General features: G+C 36.0%; 1 protein-coding gene across 1 annotated transcript; it reads right to left on the bottom strand.

Annotated features, from left to right (window-relative positions):
- Nucleotides 1-1054: 1054 nt before the first annotated feature.
- On the bottom strand, nucleotides 1055-15072 carry LOC126780013 (uncharacterized). The gene is made up of 6 exons (XM_050504255.1): nucleotides 14799-15072; nucleotides 9905-10012; nucleotides 8790-8905; nucleotides 4259-4370; nucleotides 3387-3513; nucleotides 1055-2210 (listed from the first exon to the last, which is right to left on the bottom strand). The coding sequence occupies exons 1-6, from the start codon at nucleotides 14870-14872 to the stop codon at nucleotides 1563-1565; spliced, it is 1185 nt and encodes a 394-aa protein (XP_050360212.1). The 5' UTR covers nucleotides 14873-15072; the 3' UTR covers nucleotides 1055-1562.
- Between the last annotated feature and the right edge of the window lie 1769 nt (nucleotides 15073-16841).

The following is a 16841-nucleotide window of genomic DNA, read 5'->3' as shown; positions in this document are numbered from 1 at the left end:
TCACTTGAAACTACGGAACTAGTTGACGCAGAAATATGTCTCGCGGATAACTCTTACACTTAAACTCAGAAATGTACTTGAGTATATTATATTTTATGAATTATAATTTATAAGAGCTTATAATTATTATCTGCTGTGTACATTATTCTAGTTAAAAGAAGTTCTTTCTTACTTTGAAATGTATCGTATTTAGAAAGTACACAATTAAGCTATAATACATAAGTAAATTGTTTAAATTATAATATATATAATTTAAATTAGTGTAAATTTATGATAATTTAATTTAATTATTACAATCTTGTACAGCGCAGCGTAGGGCGCCCTCCAGCCAGGTTGACCGACGACCTTAAGAAGGTGGCGGGCACCAAATGGATGCGGAAGGCGTAGGACAGGGAGCTTTGGCGCACCTTGGGAGAGGCCTATGTTCAGCAGTGGACAACGATTGGCTGTTGATTGATTGATTGATTGAATCTTGTACAAATACGTCTGAATGTGCAACAATCACATTAAATATGCTTTATGATAATAAGTAATCAAATTCACAATCGAAATTAAAAATACGTGGATTTATGTAAATAAATAAATAAAAAGCCTTTTTTATAGAATAGGATGGCGGACGACTTGATGGTAAGTGGTCACCAACGCTCTCAGAATTGGCATTGTAAGAAATGTTAACCATCGCTTACATCACCAATGCGCCACCAACCTTTGGAACTAAGATGTTATGTCCCTTGTGCCTGTAATTACACTGGCTCACTCACCCTTCAAACCGGAACACAACAATACCGAGCACTGCTGTTTTGCAGTAGAATATCTGATGAGTGGGTGGTACCTACCTAGACGAGCTTATAGCCTTGAAATGACCATGAGTTAATTCGGATGTAATTTATTCACGGTGGGCGTTCCGGGGGGAAGAGGATATATGATGAATGGATGGTACCTACCCAGACGGGCACGAAGCCCTACCACCAAGATAATTTCCACCAACTGGTCCTCGTAATTTTTAGACCTGAGAAGAATCGAGAAGAGTTTTCAAATAAAAACCAAATTATAATAATTTTAAAACATATTTATTTACCAGTAATAGAAGATGGGCACTTGCTAACAAGCGTTAATTCATCACCCCGGAACATTTCACATGATTCAAAAACCGAGCAACATTATACTATAATCCGTTCCAACGGGGGGAGGAGTGGGGATAGACAAACATTGAAACGACACGACGCTTCATTTATTATCTGTGGTGAATTCCCGAACGTTTTGATGTAAATAATATATGAATCGCGAACTGTTTGTAGTGTATATTACAGTCGTGTGTTCATTTATCCCAACATCTTCCACCGTTGTTATATACTATACATCTTCATACCTTATTTATATATATGACAGAAAGAAAAAACAATTACTCATATTTATATTAAACGTACAATATTTAGTGTGTAAAGATTTATTAACATAGCGTTATTGAAACTAAAGGCATTGGATCACGCGAATATATATCTAAATTAAAAATAATAATAAAAAAAAAATGATTAAAGTTTGATCCGCTCCGTGTTTTCTAGTTAGGTAACAAAATCATAGCCGAGGTACTTTTTATTTTTCCGTCTCACTCTAGCCGCTTTCTTATCGTCGTAATCGTCGGACGTGTCCTGGTCGTAGACACTATTATCGATTACCCAGTCTTCGTCTATCTCCGTTTTGATCTCCGTTTTCACCTGTCTCACTTGCTCCCTGACAGACGGCGATGCTGTTTTCTTCTTCCTCCGTTTGGTCGGATCCGAATCCCTGGATCGCTTCCTGGGACGCTCCTCGAGCACCAAGTGGGGGTATTCCTCGACTATGAAGTTCTCCGGCTCGTAGCTGGTCGTTATTTCGACGCCGACCGACGGATCCACGTCCGGTAGTATGTAGTAGTTCTCGAAGTCGCCCTGTAGTGTTATCTCGTTCATCTCGGCCGTGAAGTGCCGTTTCTTCTTGCCGGTGTTACAGTGTTTTATGTAGGCGTACTTCGGCTTCGTCTCCTCCGGTATGATGTTCACGGTCCACTCCCGATTACTGGAGACGGGTATCTCCTTAACCTCCTCCATGGTTATCTCTTGTTCCTCCGCTATTTCGTATATGAAGTTATCGGATATGTTCCCATCTTCCATCACGTGGAGAACTTCGCTCTGGGCTTGGAGTTCCTCAGACGTCGACGTTTGCGGGACGATCTGAAATTTTAATTAATACTATTATTATTATTATAACAATCCTATAAGAGGAATACAGGAAAAGACATTGGATACCTAACCCACCCTCCTTTCCAAAGGGAGTGGAAACTATTTATATAAAATGTTTGATAACGTAGTATAATCCAGTATCGACCGTATTTGATTTGATGACATGACAAATATCTGTTACGGCCATTCTCAATACGAGCCAACTGCGCAAACACAGGTGCACTCTATTACCTCACTCTATAATACGATACAACTTGAGAGTTCAGCGACCGACGACTTTACGTGCTTCCCGGAGCACGGACACCCAGCCTGGCGTCGTGCCTTTCGTGTATCATATATTTAATTTATTTTATTGTCATTTTGACGGGCCAGTTGGCGTGGTTGGTAGATACTTGCATTTCACGCCGAAGGTTGTGGGTTCGATTCCCACCCAGGACCGACATTTGTGTGCATGAACATGTCTGTTCGTCCTGAGTCTGGGTGTAATTATCAATATAAGTATGTATTTACAAAAGAAAAGTAGTATATGTAGTATATCAGTTGTCTGGTTTCCATAGTACGAGCTTTGTACAAGCTTAATTTGGGATCAGATGGCCGTGTGTGAATAATGTCCCAGAATATTATTTCAATGTGTATGCATGTTTATTACCAGACAGCATCGCGGATCTACGTTTATATATATTTATGTTATAGATAAGTGGTCACCACCGCTCATAGACATGTAAGAAATATTAACGACTCCTAACATCGCCAATGCGCCACCAACCATGGGAACAAAGATGTTATGTCTCTCGGGCCTGTAGTTACAATGGCTCACTCACCCTCAAGTATTGCTGTTCAGCGGTAGAATATGTAATTAGTGGATGGTACCCACCCAGACGGGTTTGCACAAAGCCCTACCCAGTGTAGTGAATAAATAATCACTTTTACATTAGATGTAGAGTCCAGATGACTTCCCCAATCACTCAAGATGTGTAGCAGTTGACATTGAAGGTGCATTAATTGTCTCCAAGATTGGAATTCAGGAGCGTTAGCACTGGTCCCATGAGATTATGAAAGAGTGGAGTGCACTTGTGTTTGCACACAGCTGCTCTATATCTCCAGCAGTTGGCTGATCTATACCAAAATCGAGGAGTACCAGCAGAATTAATTAAAACAACTCATCACCTCAATAATCTGTTTCGGATCCGGCATCTTGGTTATGACCTGTTCCGATTGCGTTATCGACGCCTCCGCCTTGTCGGTCTCCACCTTCACCACCCACAGCTGTTTCTTCTGTAGATTCTTTATAGACCTGGAATATGACATAGTTTTTTTTTAATTACCGAACATATTTACCGTGTCATTTTTAACTTGTTTGTGGAAAATATTCAAATGTGGAGCTTGGTAATTGGTTTTTAACCAAAATTTGAAAACTTGGATGAAATAGCTAGAGAAAAATATTGTATCGGTACAATCTGCGGCTTCCGTAACAGCCTGTGAATTTCCCACTGCTGGGCTAAAGGCCTCTTCTCCCTTTTTGAGGAGAAGGTGACCTGCGGCTTCGCCAGCGTGTAATTCAGTTTGTAATGAAAATCCTTTAAAACTTGCCATTTTAACATACGTAATTTCTATTTAAATCATACATCGTACGTGTGTTTATCACATAACTCCTCCCAAACGGCTGGGACGATTTGGATGAAATTTTCAGTATATTTCAATGGATTCCTGGATGGTGCGAAAACAATTGGACCAGCTAGTTGGCGCTGCTGTCGGTACGTCACACAATGACTTTATGACATATATAACAAATAAATCAATAACTAGCTAATTGTCTAAAATAAAAATGGATGTTTCGGTTTTGATCTCTCACAAAGCCATACTGACTTAAAAAAAAGCAATTATTTTGCGATAACAGACAGACGTTTTATTTTATTAAACTGTAAAGTTATTGAATTATAAACACAAATTCATGTGACATGTATCATGAAAAATTGGTGATGTTCTAGCACTAGAAATATTGTAAGAACAAATCTTATTTACTTTAGAAGTCTACTTACAAATATCCCAATGTATCGACGAGTTGTCTCACGTTCAGACGGGAGACGCTCTCGGCCGCCTCTTTGACCGCTTCTACACAGTAATTGTGTTCCATGCGGATGATATCAGCCACTGTTGACGAGAATTGTGATGATGAGCATAATTCACTAGGTGGACGGCTTTGGGTGCCGTCTGGGTAGGTACCACCACATATAAGATATTCTACCGTCAAACAGCAATACTTCGTATTATTGCGTTCCTTGTTTGCGTGGTTGGTGGCTTAATTATTGGTGATGTATGAAATGATTAGTATTTCTTTCATCGCCAATGTCTATGGGCGATGGTGACCCATTTGGTAGTCCGCGTACCTATGAAATAATATATATATATTGAAAACTAGGTGAGGCGTAGATGGAGAAGTGTCGAAATCGCAAAGTTTTGGGTATTTTTAATCGGAATTTGTCTCAAAATGTCGCTCAACGTCTCTGAATGCATCTCCTAACAGTCCTAAGAGAACTTTGAGTGCCTCCTGTAAAGCCTTCGGATAAAGACACACGAGCTTTCAGTCTAATCACAAGACATCCCGGAACTTGATTTTTCTGAATAAGCGATACGGGAATGTCGACCCGAAGTGCAAGCACACGGTTACCCGTTACCCGAACCTTAGTTGTAATTTTGCATCAAAACAAAATACACTTCATACACTCGTTCAATCACTCGGATCGTCATTTTGCAGGATTCCGAATATAGATTTTACGAACTGACCAGAAACTCAATGGTAACTCTTTTCCGCCATTTTTATAACTAAGTTCTATTATTTGATATAATCCCGACACGAAATCTCAAAATTTACTTCTACCCTTTGGTCCTATGGCTAGTTTATCAGCTTATATATACACTGAAAGTTATATTAACCATCCCTTAAATAAAATAAATGTATAAATAAAGGGAGGGGTTGTCTACATACATAGTATATAAGGATGAATTATCGAGATATACAAATTTATGATACAGTAACAGCCTGTGAATGTCCCACTGCTGGGCTAACCCCTCCCCTTCTTTTTTTGTGGGTAAGGTTTGGAGCTTATTCCACCACGGTGCTCCAATGCGGGTTGGTAGAATACACGTGATAGAATTTCAGTGAAATAAGACACATGCAGGTTTCCTCACGATGTTTCCCTTCACCGTCAAGCACGAGATGAATTATAACTCAAATCAAACACATGAAAAACATCGGTTAAGATTCACGCGGCTATTTTTACCACTGGGCCATTACGGCTCGCTTATTTATGATATGATATATTGTATACGTTTTTATGTCGAGAAATTGCCAGTAACAGCCATTATATACCACATAAAACCATTCCACCAAAACACTTTCCGGTCATCTCGTCCCCATCACATTATGAGAGTAAGGTGATAGTGAACTTGCGTTTAATATATTAATTCTACATCTACATTTTAAACGGTCAATTTCTTTTTATTCTTCTTATCTTTACTAATAGATGCAAAAGTGAGTTTGATAATTTGTTTGTTTGTTTGTTTGTTACGTCTTAACTACTCAAAAGAAGCCGAGATGGCCTAGTTTTTTTTATAGAATAGGAAGGCGGACGAGCATATAAGCCACCTGATGGTAAGTGGTCACCAACGCCCATAAACATTGGCAGTGTAAGAAATGATAACCATCGCTTACATCGCCAATGCGCCACCAACCTTGAGAACTAAGATATTATTTCCCTTGTGCCTGTAATAACACTGGCTCACTCGCCCTTCAAACCGGAACACAACAATACCGAGTACCGCTGTTTTGCGGTAAAATATCTGATGAGTGGGTGGTACCTGCCCAGACGAGCTTGCACAAAGCTCTACCACCAGTAGCCTTATGACACCTCTCCTTTTGAGGAAGTTTAGATTTAATTCCACCACGTTGCTCCAATACGTGTTGATTGCTACACGTGTGTTACATTTTCATCCCACACATAAACAGTTCTTTACGTTTTTCTTATACACAAATTAACATTGTTTTTTTTTTTTAATTAAAATTGTTCCTAATGTTAATTTTTATTTTTATATATGTACGTCGATAGCGATGATATATCCGTGGACATCACAATCAATGAGATATTATGTGTATATTTGTACCGTATACTATATAAATATACACTATAGGACGAATTGAACTGCCTTTTAAATAAATTGGTTCATTATTATCGTATTTTAATCAAAGAAAATTATAAGAGCACAATAATAATCTAGTCCCCGATCGTTTAAACAAGACATCAATTGATGATCGCGGCTCCAGAACCGAGCATCACTACTCTAACTAAAATTCATCACCTTCATAAATCAGAAAAATAACCATCACTTACATCCGGCTCGCAGAGGACCAGCCTCCGGAAACCTCTTTACCTATTAATACGGCAATAATTCTACTTTTTAATATTATTGCAATAATGGTACCTTTGTCCGAGTTTGATGCGAACTCAACAAATAGGTCTTGATACGTCTGTCGGGCCGCGCCTGTAACCAGAGCGGCCCTTAGCAATTCACTGAATGAAAAACCAATTTTACTAATTTTTTTTTCTTTATGCTATAGTTACGCTATAGTTACAGGACAGCGGCCACCTGATTGTAAGTGGTCACCACCTTAGACATTGGCGATGTAAGAAATATTAACTATTCCATATGATATATTAAGTTGCATAATTTTTTGAGGATATCGCTTAATATGCCGCAGAGAGAAAATTGTTGGTCCAGACGCTTTTAAAACGAACGCTGTTGAACATAAAAGATACAACAAAAACTTTGTATTAAAGATTTGGCGTTGTGTTCCGGTTTGAGGGGTGAGTGAGCCAGTGTAATTAGACACAAGGGACATAACATCTTAGTTCTCAACATTGGTGGATTGACGATTTCAGGAATGGTTTTTTATATCTTACAGTGCAATATTTATAGCTAATGCAATATTTATAGCCCGTCTACTTATTGCGCAAGACTCGCGGAGAGTTCAGACGACGGACAAACTGCTTAATATGTTGCAGATCAAACGGGAGAACTGGTGGTAGAGCTTTGTGCGAGCTCATCTGGGTAGGTACCATCCACTCATCAGATATTCTACCGCAAAACAGCAGTACTTGGTATTGTTGTGTTGCAATTTGAAGGGTGAGTGAGCCAGTGTAGTTACAGGCACAAGGTACAGCATCTCGTTTCCCAAGGTTGGTGGCGCATTGGTGATGTAAGCGATGGTTAACATTTCTTACAATGCCAACGTCTTTGGGCGTTGGTGACCACTTACCAACAGGTGACCCATATGCTCGTCCGCCTTCCTATTCTATAATAAAAAAATAGCTCCATTAACTACTGAAACGGGACTGTGAAAATATCTGAAACCCCATGGATTCGAGCCAGAGTTCTCCGATAAGTTCAGTTGATTGCGTCGATGTGGCCTTTAAGTTATGTTGGCGAATGAATTGGACAGAGAAATACGGATGGTGTTCAGTTGCACACAGAATACGTCAAACGATCGAAAATCAAAACGAGTGAACTTCAGCCAACACTTTTACTATTACTATGAATAGTCAAGCACTACCACCGGTTCGGAATGTGGAATATTCCGAGAGGAACCGGCATGAGGTATTTTTTTTAAATACCAATTTGTACAAATAAAATTTGTATAAAAGGCGGGGACGGCTAGTACAGAACATTCTTCCCGACTGTACTGGCCGTCGTCGCGTTTGGACTCTACTACCACTTACCATCAGGTGGAGTAGAGTCATTTGCCATCCCGGGGCATATAAAAAAAATATATAAAAAAATAATATATATTTAAAAATATATATATATAGTGATATTTCGCTTATATATATATATATATTATATCACTCATCACTCATCACGAGATCTCCTAAGCTATCCGCCCGATTGACTTGATATTTGTCACAGTTACTCCTTCTCACGTAGACGCTCACTAAGAACGGATTTCACGCAAATCCTAATCAAAATACATTTTTCTTCATATCTAGCCGTGCGAATCCGGGACGATAAACAAGTATAATATACAATGAACGTATAATCTTTACAAGAACATCAATATCGCTATATCACGTCAATAGTCTGAATTCAAAGAGGGTGAAACTGCGAAGCGCTGCTATAGTAAATATATATATAATTATATTATATACTAAAGCCTTTTCTGAAATGCGCTATATCTTCCGGTAAAAGTTTTATGTAAATCGTTGTAGTAGTTTCTTTCAAGTTAGGTATTAACAAAATACCTTTTTCTCATCACGAAGACGAAAAAAAAATCTTCAAGTATTACAAACAATAATATAAAAGATTAATTCACATATTTTATCATCAAGGAAACAAATAATAAAATAAACACGCTAACGATAAAGTCTAGCAGCGTTAAGCTTTAAGCAAGTTTGGAGTTGGGCGGTCTTAAGGACAAACGGCATAACTCCCGAATGTTCGTTATTCCGATTAATATAAAATAACATTTTTGTGGTTATGTTTTTTTTTAATAATTTTAAAATTAACAAATTTTCTTACCTTTCTTATCAGCGGCCGTCTGTTGAATCGGAGCGGCTTGTTCCTGAGGCGTCAGTAGTTCAGGTAACATTGGCGAATCGATCCATAGTCCTTGCGCGTCCAGTTCAAAATGATACCTGTGTTAATAAACCGTTTAAATTATCGTGTCGTTGTGTAATAACTTCAATAATCATTATTCAATACTAATTTCCGACCGCGTCGTCGCCCACGTGTTAGGGACCAGATATTAATATTATAATTGACGAGCCGGTTGGCGTAGTTGGTAGAACACTTGCCTTTCACGCCGAAGGTTGTGGGTTCGATTCCCACCCAGGACAGACATTTGTGTGCATGAGCATGTCTGTACACATACATACAGACATACAAAGTTACTTTCACATTTATAATATTAGATAGGAGAGTGACACTTGCTGTTTGACTAATAAATTTACCAACGGTTCGGTGGTCTCTGAACTAAGGAACCCTCTGACAACACGAGAGAACCTCTGGAGATTTGTATATTTAACAATATCTTCCGTAGACTGACATAATGATTGACTAGCAGTTCCCGTACCGTACCGTAACAGCCTGTGAATGTCCCACTGCTGGGCTAAAGGCCTCCTCTCCTCTTTTTGAGGAGAAGGTTTGGAGCTTACTCCACCACGCTGCTCCAATGCGGGTTGGTAGAATTCACATGTGGCAGAACTTCAGTGAAATTAGACACATGCAGGTTTCCTCACGATGTTTTCCTTCACCGTAAAGCACGAGATGAATTATAATCACAAATTAAGCACATGAAAATTCAGTGGTGCTTGCCCGGGTTTGAACCCACGATCATCGGTTAAGATTCACGCGTTCTTACCACAGGGCCATCTCGGCTTTTTTAGCAGTTCCCGTAAGTAGTCAATCAGCGTCCACATTGCGTAATGGCGCAGCATCACAATAGGCCGCTGCGTCAGTGACTACGTACAGCGTTATAGCGTGATATCGGTTCGGTCTGAACGAAAAATTTGGTATGTATGAAAATATCGTTTTTGTTTTTTTTGTTCGCTCAACATGGTGAAATGATGGAAAGACCTCACAAAGACATAGACACGGCACAAAGATTAGAAAGAATAAAAATATATTTGTCTCACCCACACAGCTGTAAGCTCACGTGCCTCCATAGACACTCGCTCTCCTCCTGCATAGCACCTTCGATCCAGTTCTGTCTCTTGTCATCTGTCTGGGCGGACGTATTAACACTGCGCAGAAAATTTTAAATATATTTAATATATATATTGGGTTCCAAAATTGGATCACCAAAGCAAAAGACGGACAGATGTGGAGCAAAATGGAGGAGCCCTTTACCCGTAGAGGGGTCCATAATGATTTATGATGTTAAAAAGGAATTTTGATTTTGATTCTTTTTAATTTATTTATCATTTAAAATTTGTATACATTGAAATTATTTATTATGATTGGAATTTAAATTTAATGATTATTCATTATAATATTTTATTTTTTAATGCATGTACATATTATGTAATAATTAATCATATGATATATTTGTTTAATATATTATTCATTATGGAAATAAAGAGGCGATAATAATAATAATTGGGTTCCAAATGTAGATTCTATCAAAGAAACGGCTTTATGGAAGCTCGTCTGGGTAGACCACCCAATCATCAGATATTCTACCACCAAACTGCAATACTTAGTATTGTGTATTGTGAAGGGTGAGTCGGTGTAACTACAGGCACAAGGAACATGACATTAGTTTTACTAGTGGTAGGACTTTGTGCAAGCTCGTCTGGGTAGGTACCACCCACTCATCAGATATTCTACCGCAAAACAGCAATACTTGATATTGTTGTGTTCCGGTTTGAAGGGTGAGTGAGCCAGTGTAATTACAGGCACAAGGGACATAAAATCTTAGTTCCCAAGGTTGGTGGCGCATTGGCTATAAGCGATGGTTGACATTTCTTACAATGCCAATGTCTAAGAGCGTTTGGTGACCACTTACCATCAGGTGGCCCATATGCTCGTCCACCTTCCTATTCTATAAAAAAAAAAAAAAAGTTCCCAAGGTTGGTGGCGCATTGGCGATGTAAGCGATGGTTAACATTTCTTACAACACCAATGCCTATGGGCGCTGTAAGAAGTAGTTCCCAAGGTTGGTTAATATTTGTTATAATGCCGATGTCTACGGTGACAATTTATAATCAGGACCCATTTGCCCGTCCAACTACCACACAGCCTTATTGCCTTACTTTAAAAACGTTGTTTAGTTAAACACTCATTTATCTCTTACTGTCATCACTGATTTGACAATCGAAAGAAAGAGACAGCATTGTTTAACTGATTTAACCCCTAAACGACATTCATAGATAAATCCGTTATTATTTACTTATTACATATGTATGATAACTTTACATAAAACATTTATATCGTAATACATATTGGTTTACGAGGCTCTCGCCAATAAAACTCCCAGTCGGCATATATTTTCCGACATCTTCAACAATAATCGTCATGTTTCCTCCAATTTATAGAAAACTATAATGAATTATACACCTGAACCTTCCTCATGAATCTCTCCGTTCATTGGTGAAAACCGTATGAAAATCCGTTCAGTAGTTTTTGAATTTATCGCGGTCATACAGACAGACACGTTACACTTTGTTTTATAATATGATTAAGTAGGATATTAATATGTCGACTATTTAATATACATGTATTTTTAATCTTTATATAAACGTATATGGCTGGTGGTAGAGCTTTGTGCAAGTTCGTATGGGTTGGTACCACCCACTCATCAGATATTCTACCGCAAAACAGAAGTACTTGGTATTGTTGTGTTTCGGTTTGAAGGGTGAGTGAGTCAGTGCAATTACAGGCACAAGGGACATAACAACTTAGTTCCCAAGATGTGTGGCGAATTGGTGAAGTAAGCGATGGTCAATATTTCTTACAATGCCAATGTCTATGGGCGTTGGTGACCATTTACCATCAGGTAGACCATATGCTCGTCCGCCTTCCTATTCTATAATAAAAAATATTATCGTTGGTGAGATTTTACATAATCACTATTTTCAAGAAACGACCCGTTTTCCTTACGAACAGTTGAATTGTCTACGAAGCGTAATTCAGACGATACATTTGGATCCGAACTTTAAAAATAACGGCTAGTTGTATAAATGTATGGAGATAAAGAGTTCCTTTGTTACGATGGAAATTGGCTTCATACTCCTACCCCCCGGGGAGGGGTCTATGTGGGACTTTTGGCTGATTGCCAAACGCTACATGTCACTTTAATGCTTGCGATATCCTTATAGAACATAATAAGATAAGGTATTATACAATAAAACTGAACTTACCTGAGAATCGAACCTAAGCCTAAAAGTTAAACACAATTAAAGAAGCAATAATTATAGACTAATTATAAAAAAAAAAAACATAATTTTGTAAATATAACAAAAAATGTATAAGAAATTGCTTTTATATATGCAACATATTACATAAGAATAATAAATACCTAATATAAGGTATATAAGAACATGAAATTCATGTAACATCAAAAGGCTAAATCTAAAGCGAGTGAAACTGAAAAGTTCAGCTTATAGAATTGTATTATATACTAAACTTTCTCCTATGCTTCCTAAATCTTTCAGTTTTATATAAATAAAATTTTAAGTAAACAGTTAAGAGAAATTTATTTAAAGTTCTCATATATTAAACGTATTCAACGAGATGTGTTTGGTATGTTTATTAATTATGAAACCAATGTGTGAATCGTGAACTATTTTATTATGTGGGCAGACCACGTGACATAATACTACTAAACAGCAATAGTTAAAATTGTTGTGTTCCAGTTTGAAGTGTGAGTGAGCTAAAGGCACAAGGGACATAGGATCTTAGTTCCCAAGGTTGGTGGCGCATTGATGTAAGGAATAGTTTCTAATTATCATCAGGACGATTCGCCCTACATATAACATCAAAAAAATACATGTTGACGAACTGGTTTCTATTAGAAACAAATACGTTATTAGTAATAATCATCAACTATTCATAATATATATACCAAAGACAATAAACAAATCATAACATAGAGTTAAAAGCGAGCCGTTTGGTGTGGTTGGTAGATACTTGCCTTTCACGCCGAAGGTTGTGGCTTCGATTCCATTTGTGTGCACGAACATGTATGTTTGTCCTGAGTCTGAGTGTAATTATCTATGTGTAATTATTATGAATAATAATATCCCGGGACATTATTCACACGCGGCCATCTGATTCCAAACTAAGTAATCAAGCATCCACCAACCACGCCAACCGGCTTGTCAAACTTTGTAAATTATCTATATACATTGTTATTCTATGAAAAAAATTGATTTTAAATGTTTTGCAAATTTGTTACGGGAATGTTGAGAGTAAAATAAAGTTGATATAAGTGGTTAAGTGGAATAGTGTCGTTACAAATAAAGATATATTAATCATCAACTATTAGTATTGTATAATAATAATGTCCTCTAGAACGATTTCGGCCACGGCGGCCAATATGAAGAGAGATTAGCCAACTATGCAGGAGATATTATAGTGCACAAGTGTGTGCGTAAACACAGGTGCACTCTCTATTCCCTAACTCTTACAAACTTCCAACTTCCAGACTTCGGGCTGCTACTGAAAATTTTCTAACTCAAGAGAAAAACTCAATAACATTTTATTGGCCCGACCTGGGAATTGAACCCAGGACCTCCGGGTCTGCGTCCTTACATCAACCCCACTAGACCAACGAGGCAGTAGTGTATAATATAGCATAGCTGATAGTAAATTGCATGGAATTTATAAATCTACGATATAGTCCTGCCTATATATCAATATAGTTGAAATACTGCATCGCCATCTAGCATCAAGTTGCAATAAAGTTGCAGACATATGTGCCATGCCTTGGGTTATATTTGATTTTTTATTTTGTATTAAATGTTTGCTATGATTTTTTCATTATAAAAACTATTATATCATACAAATGTACATTGATATACTATTATCTTTATGTTAATTAGATTTTAGATTATATTATTGAAACTAGAAAGTTAACAGTATGAATACTAATAATAAAATTTATCAGCTAAACTGTTTCGAAGTATATTTATCTCAAACAGACACACCAATAGTCACCACACACCAATATACATATAATATATAATTTACTTTAAGACATGTATTTTTTAATATCATTAACAACAATTATTGTATGATTTTTATTTAATAATTGAAGTTTATTGTTTGAAAGAAATCTGTTCTTGTGCTCGTCTAATCAGCAAATCCTATTTGATTGATTTCCAATATACCAATATCCACCCAAGCAACATCAGAGTAGTGGGCGCATAAATTGCTAACCTCTTGAAGAGTTATAATTGTCCAGCAATAGGACACTATTCTGCTGATATTTTTATCCTATTTAAATTATATTTCACTTTGTTCAAATTTATATTTATTATCAAAACACAACAGATCATTAAGTTGTTTTATGTATATGATAAAAAGTAGAAATATTTTATATGAAATGAAATATGAAATGTTTTATATATTAATGTTATAGTTAAAAACCTAATTTATATATTAATATTTATCCTATACATAGTGTTATGATTTTGTAAACTCAGACCAAATAACAAAACGAAATAACATAACACTATAGCAGTAATATAGATAAATTTGATAAGCTCTATTGAATGGTGGAATAGTTGAACAAAATTGATGTTATATGCAAAAATACATATAAATATAATCCTATACTGTTTCAAGATTAAATGGTATTCTTAATGCATTTTAATGTAATAATATACAAGATAAACAAGAAAATTTAATCGAAAACAAAATGTAAACATCTAATAAGATTCGTAAATAAAGCTTTGTTCTTAGTTTCTTTGGACGTATAAGTGATTTTTTTACGAGTCGAGGTCACACAGCGTCACTTTGCGCAAAAATCATCCCCTGAAATCGATTCAACATTCTAATTGAAATAAAAGCGGGAAAAACACTTACTTGTAGAAGGAAAAGCTGCACACTACATCATATTCCATGTTGCAGCCTTCAACTACACACTTTAGAGCGCTCATAATGGCAACCAAAGCCGCGACCTCCAAATATGGAATCCGTTTACTCACATCCTTCTCAATACGAGAAAATTATAAAATATTAACATTTAGCGCCTAAAGTAACTTTCAAACAAACTAATTTGATGGATCTTTAGAAAATTATCAATCAAATGTCGAAAATGACATGCTGTCACGAAAAGTCGCAGTCCTAAATGCGTGCCATGAAATGGTGATGTAATGTACCATGAGAAATATGTGTGGCAACATTTAATTATTAAGTCGATTCAATAGATTCGAATGAAAACTCGATTATATTATGACGCTATTATGATTTAAAGAAAACGAGAAATATACACAATTATTGGAAAAAAAAAGTAAAAGAAACAATATTTTTTTAATTTAAACTTTATACTAAGTGGAATAAAAAAAACGATTCTTAATATTCCTTTTGACTTTTGCTTTTGCCTTTGTATTAATAATTTTAAATTGCCAGTAACAATTATTAGACATAAATATTGTGTCAGTGTTATATTTATATATAAATACAGCGAGAGACAGTAATTTTATACATAATATTATTGCAGTAATAATGAAAAACGAATGATTTCGATAAAATCGATTTTGTTGAAATATGTTGCCCAATAAAAAAATGTGGCCATAGAGTTTTCTTCAATTCTGTTGCCACAGGATACTAATTTTATATTGGAAAGCAGCCAGCAAATTGAAAACAATTTAAAAATTATACCTACAATTCTAGAACAATATATAACACTTTTAGGGTAGTAAAGTTACAAAATATCTCATTTACAGTCACAGAATATTTCTTTTACCCGTTATGTTAATACTTTAATTTTCACATATTTCATAGACAACAATGCAAGGAGCGTATCGATCGCTTTCATTTTACGTTACTTCCGGTCATTTGGGTTATTTTAAGAATAACCTTTCAATCTTAATATTTCACTAAACATTATCGTGAATGATGAATAACAAATAATATTGATGTAGGTAGCCCATTATTTAGTCGTAAATTGTCATTGTCACATTTTCTCTGACAATTTTGTCAAAATTCTATGTCATTATTTGTCAAGGATGTCAATTGAGTACCTACTACCTAATTGTTTTTTCTATTAATGAATTCATTACGTAACACGGTAAATACCAAAATGATTCTTTCGCGAAGTGTTTTGTATCGAAATTCATAATTTACTCAACTATATCCAATTAAACATAAATTCCTAATGTAATATTGTGATTAATTTACTAATTTTTGCTAATTTTTAGTAATATTTTTTATTGTTAGCGAACTGTAACCCGTCTTCTAAATGAATGATCTCAAATACAATTATTAAAGCAAGATCCTTAAATTTTGCGTAACCTTATGTATTTATATAACTCTACGTTACAACATTATTGAGTAACAATGACAAATTTAAGTTGACCTCTTTATAGTATTCGCTTTCACGATGTCAGGAGGTCAATTAGATTCAGAGATTAGCTTACAAATTCTTATATTATTGTTATTTACCTGATACGTATTGGTATTATTTATTTACTATTCAAAGGAGTGGGTATTTAGTGTGTTCAAAAAAACAGTTAGAAATGATATAAGTACATAAATATCTACATAATGTTGTGAAGGAAACATAATATTGTAGTTATAAATAGTTGTTTTGAATTGTAGTGTAATTATAACTAGCAACTATTTTATATGTATTACGATTGTGAATAGCATTATATGAGTGTTACTTTTAGATTCACGTTCCATACATATGTGTATTAAACAGGAAACAAATGATTGCTAGTGTTTTTTTTTTATATATGAGCCATTAGACAATTGCCTTGCCTACATTATAATATCTAAAATAATGTCAACAGTTTCAGTACAAAACCAATGCATTTTTTTTATAGAATAGGAAGGCGGACGAGCATATGGGCCACCTGATGGTTAGTGGTCACCAAACGCCCTTAGACATTGGCATTGTAAGAA

This window comes from Nymphalis io, chromosome 30 (genome assembly GCF_905147045.1).
Source record: "Nymphalis io chromosome 30, ilAglIoxx1.1, whole genome shotgun sequence".
In the NCBI taxonomy this organism is placed as follows: Eukaryota; Metazoa; Arthropoda; class Insecta; order Lepidoptera; family Nymphalidae; genus Nymphalis; species Nymphalis io.
The sequence above is the reverse complement of the archived record's forward strand: the minus strand, read 5'-3'. Positions and strand labels throughout refer to the sequence as shown.

Bases quoted from the DNA above. Each gene is read 5' to 3' on its own strand.
- LOC126780013 (XM_050504255.1), bottom strand. From the start codon at position 14,872: ATGAGCGCTCTAAAGTGTGTAGTTGAAGGCTGCAACATGGAATATGAT. The intron at 10,013-14,798 runs GTAAGTGTTTTT...TTTTCTGCGCAG, and splicing joins TGCAGCTTTTCCTTCTACAA to TGTTAATACGTCCGCCCAGA. The intron at 3,514-4,258 runs GTAAGTAGACTT...GTCATATTCCAG, and splicing joins GTCGATACATTGGGATATTT to GTCTATAAAGAATCTACAGA.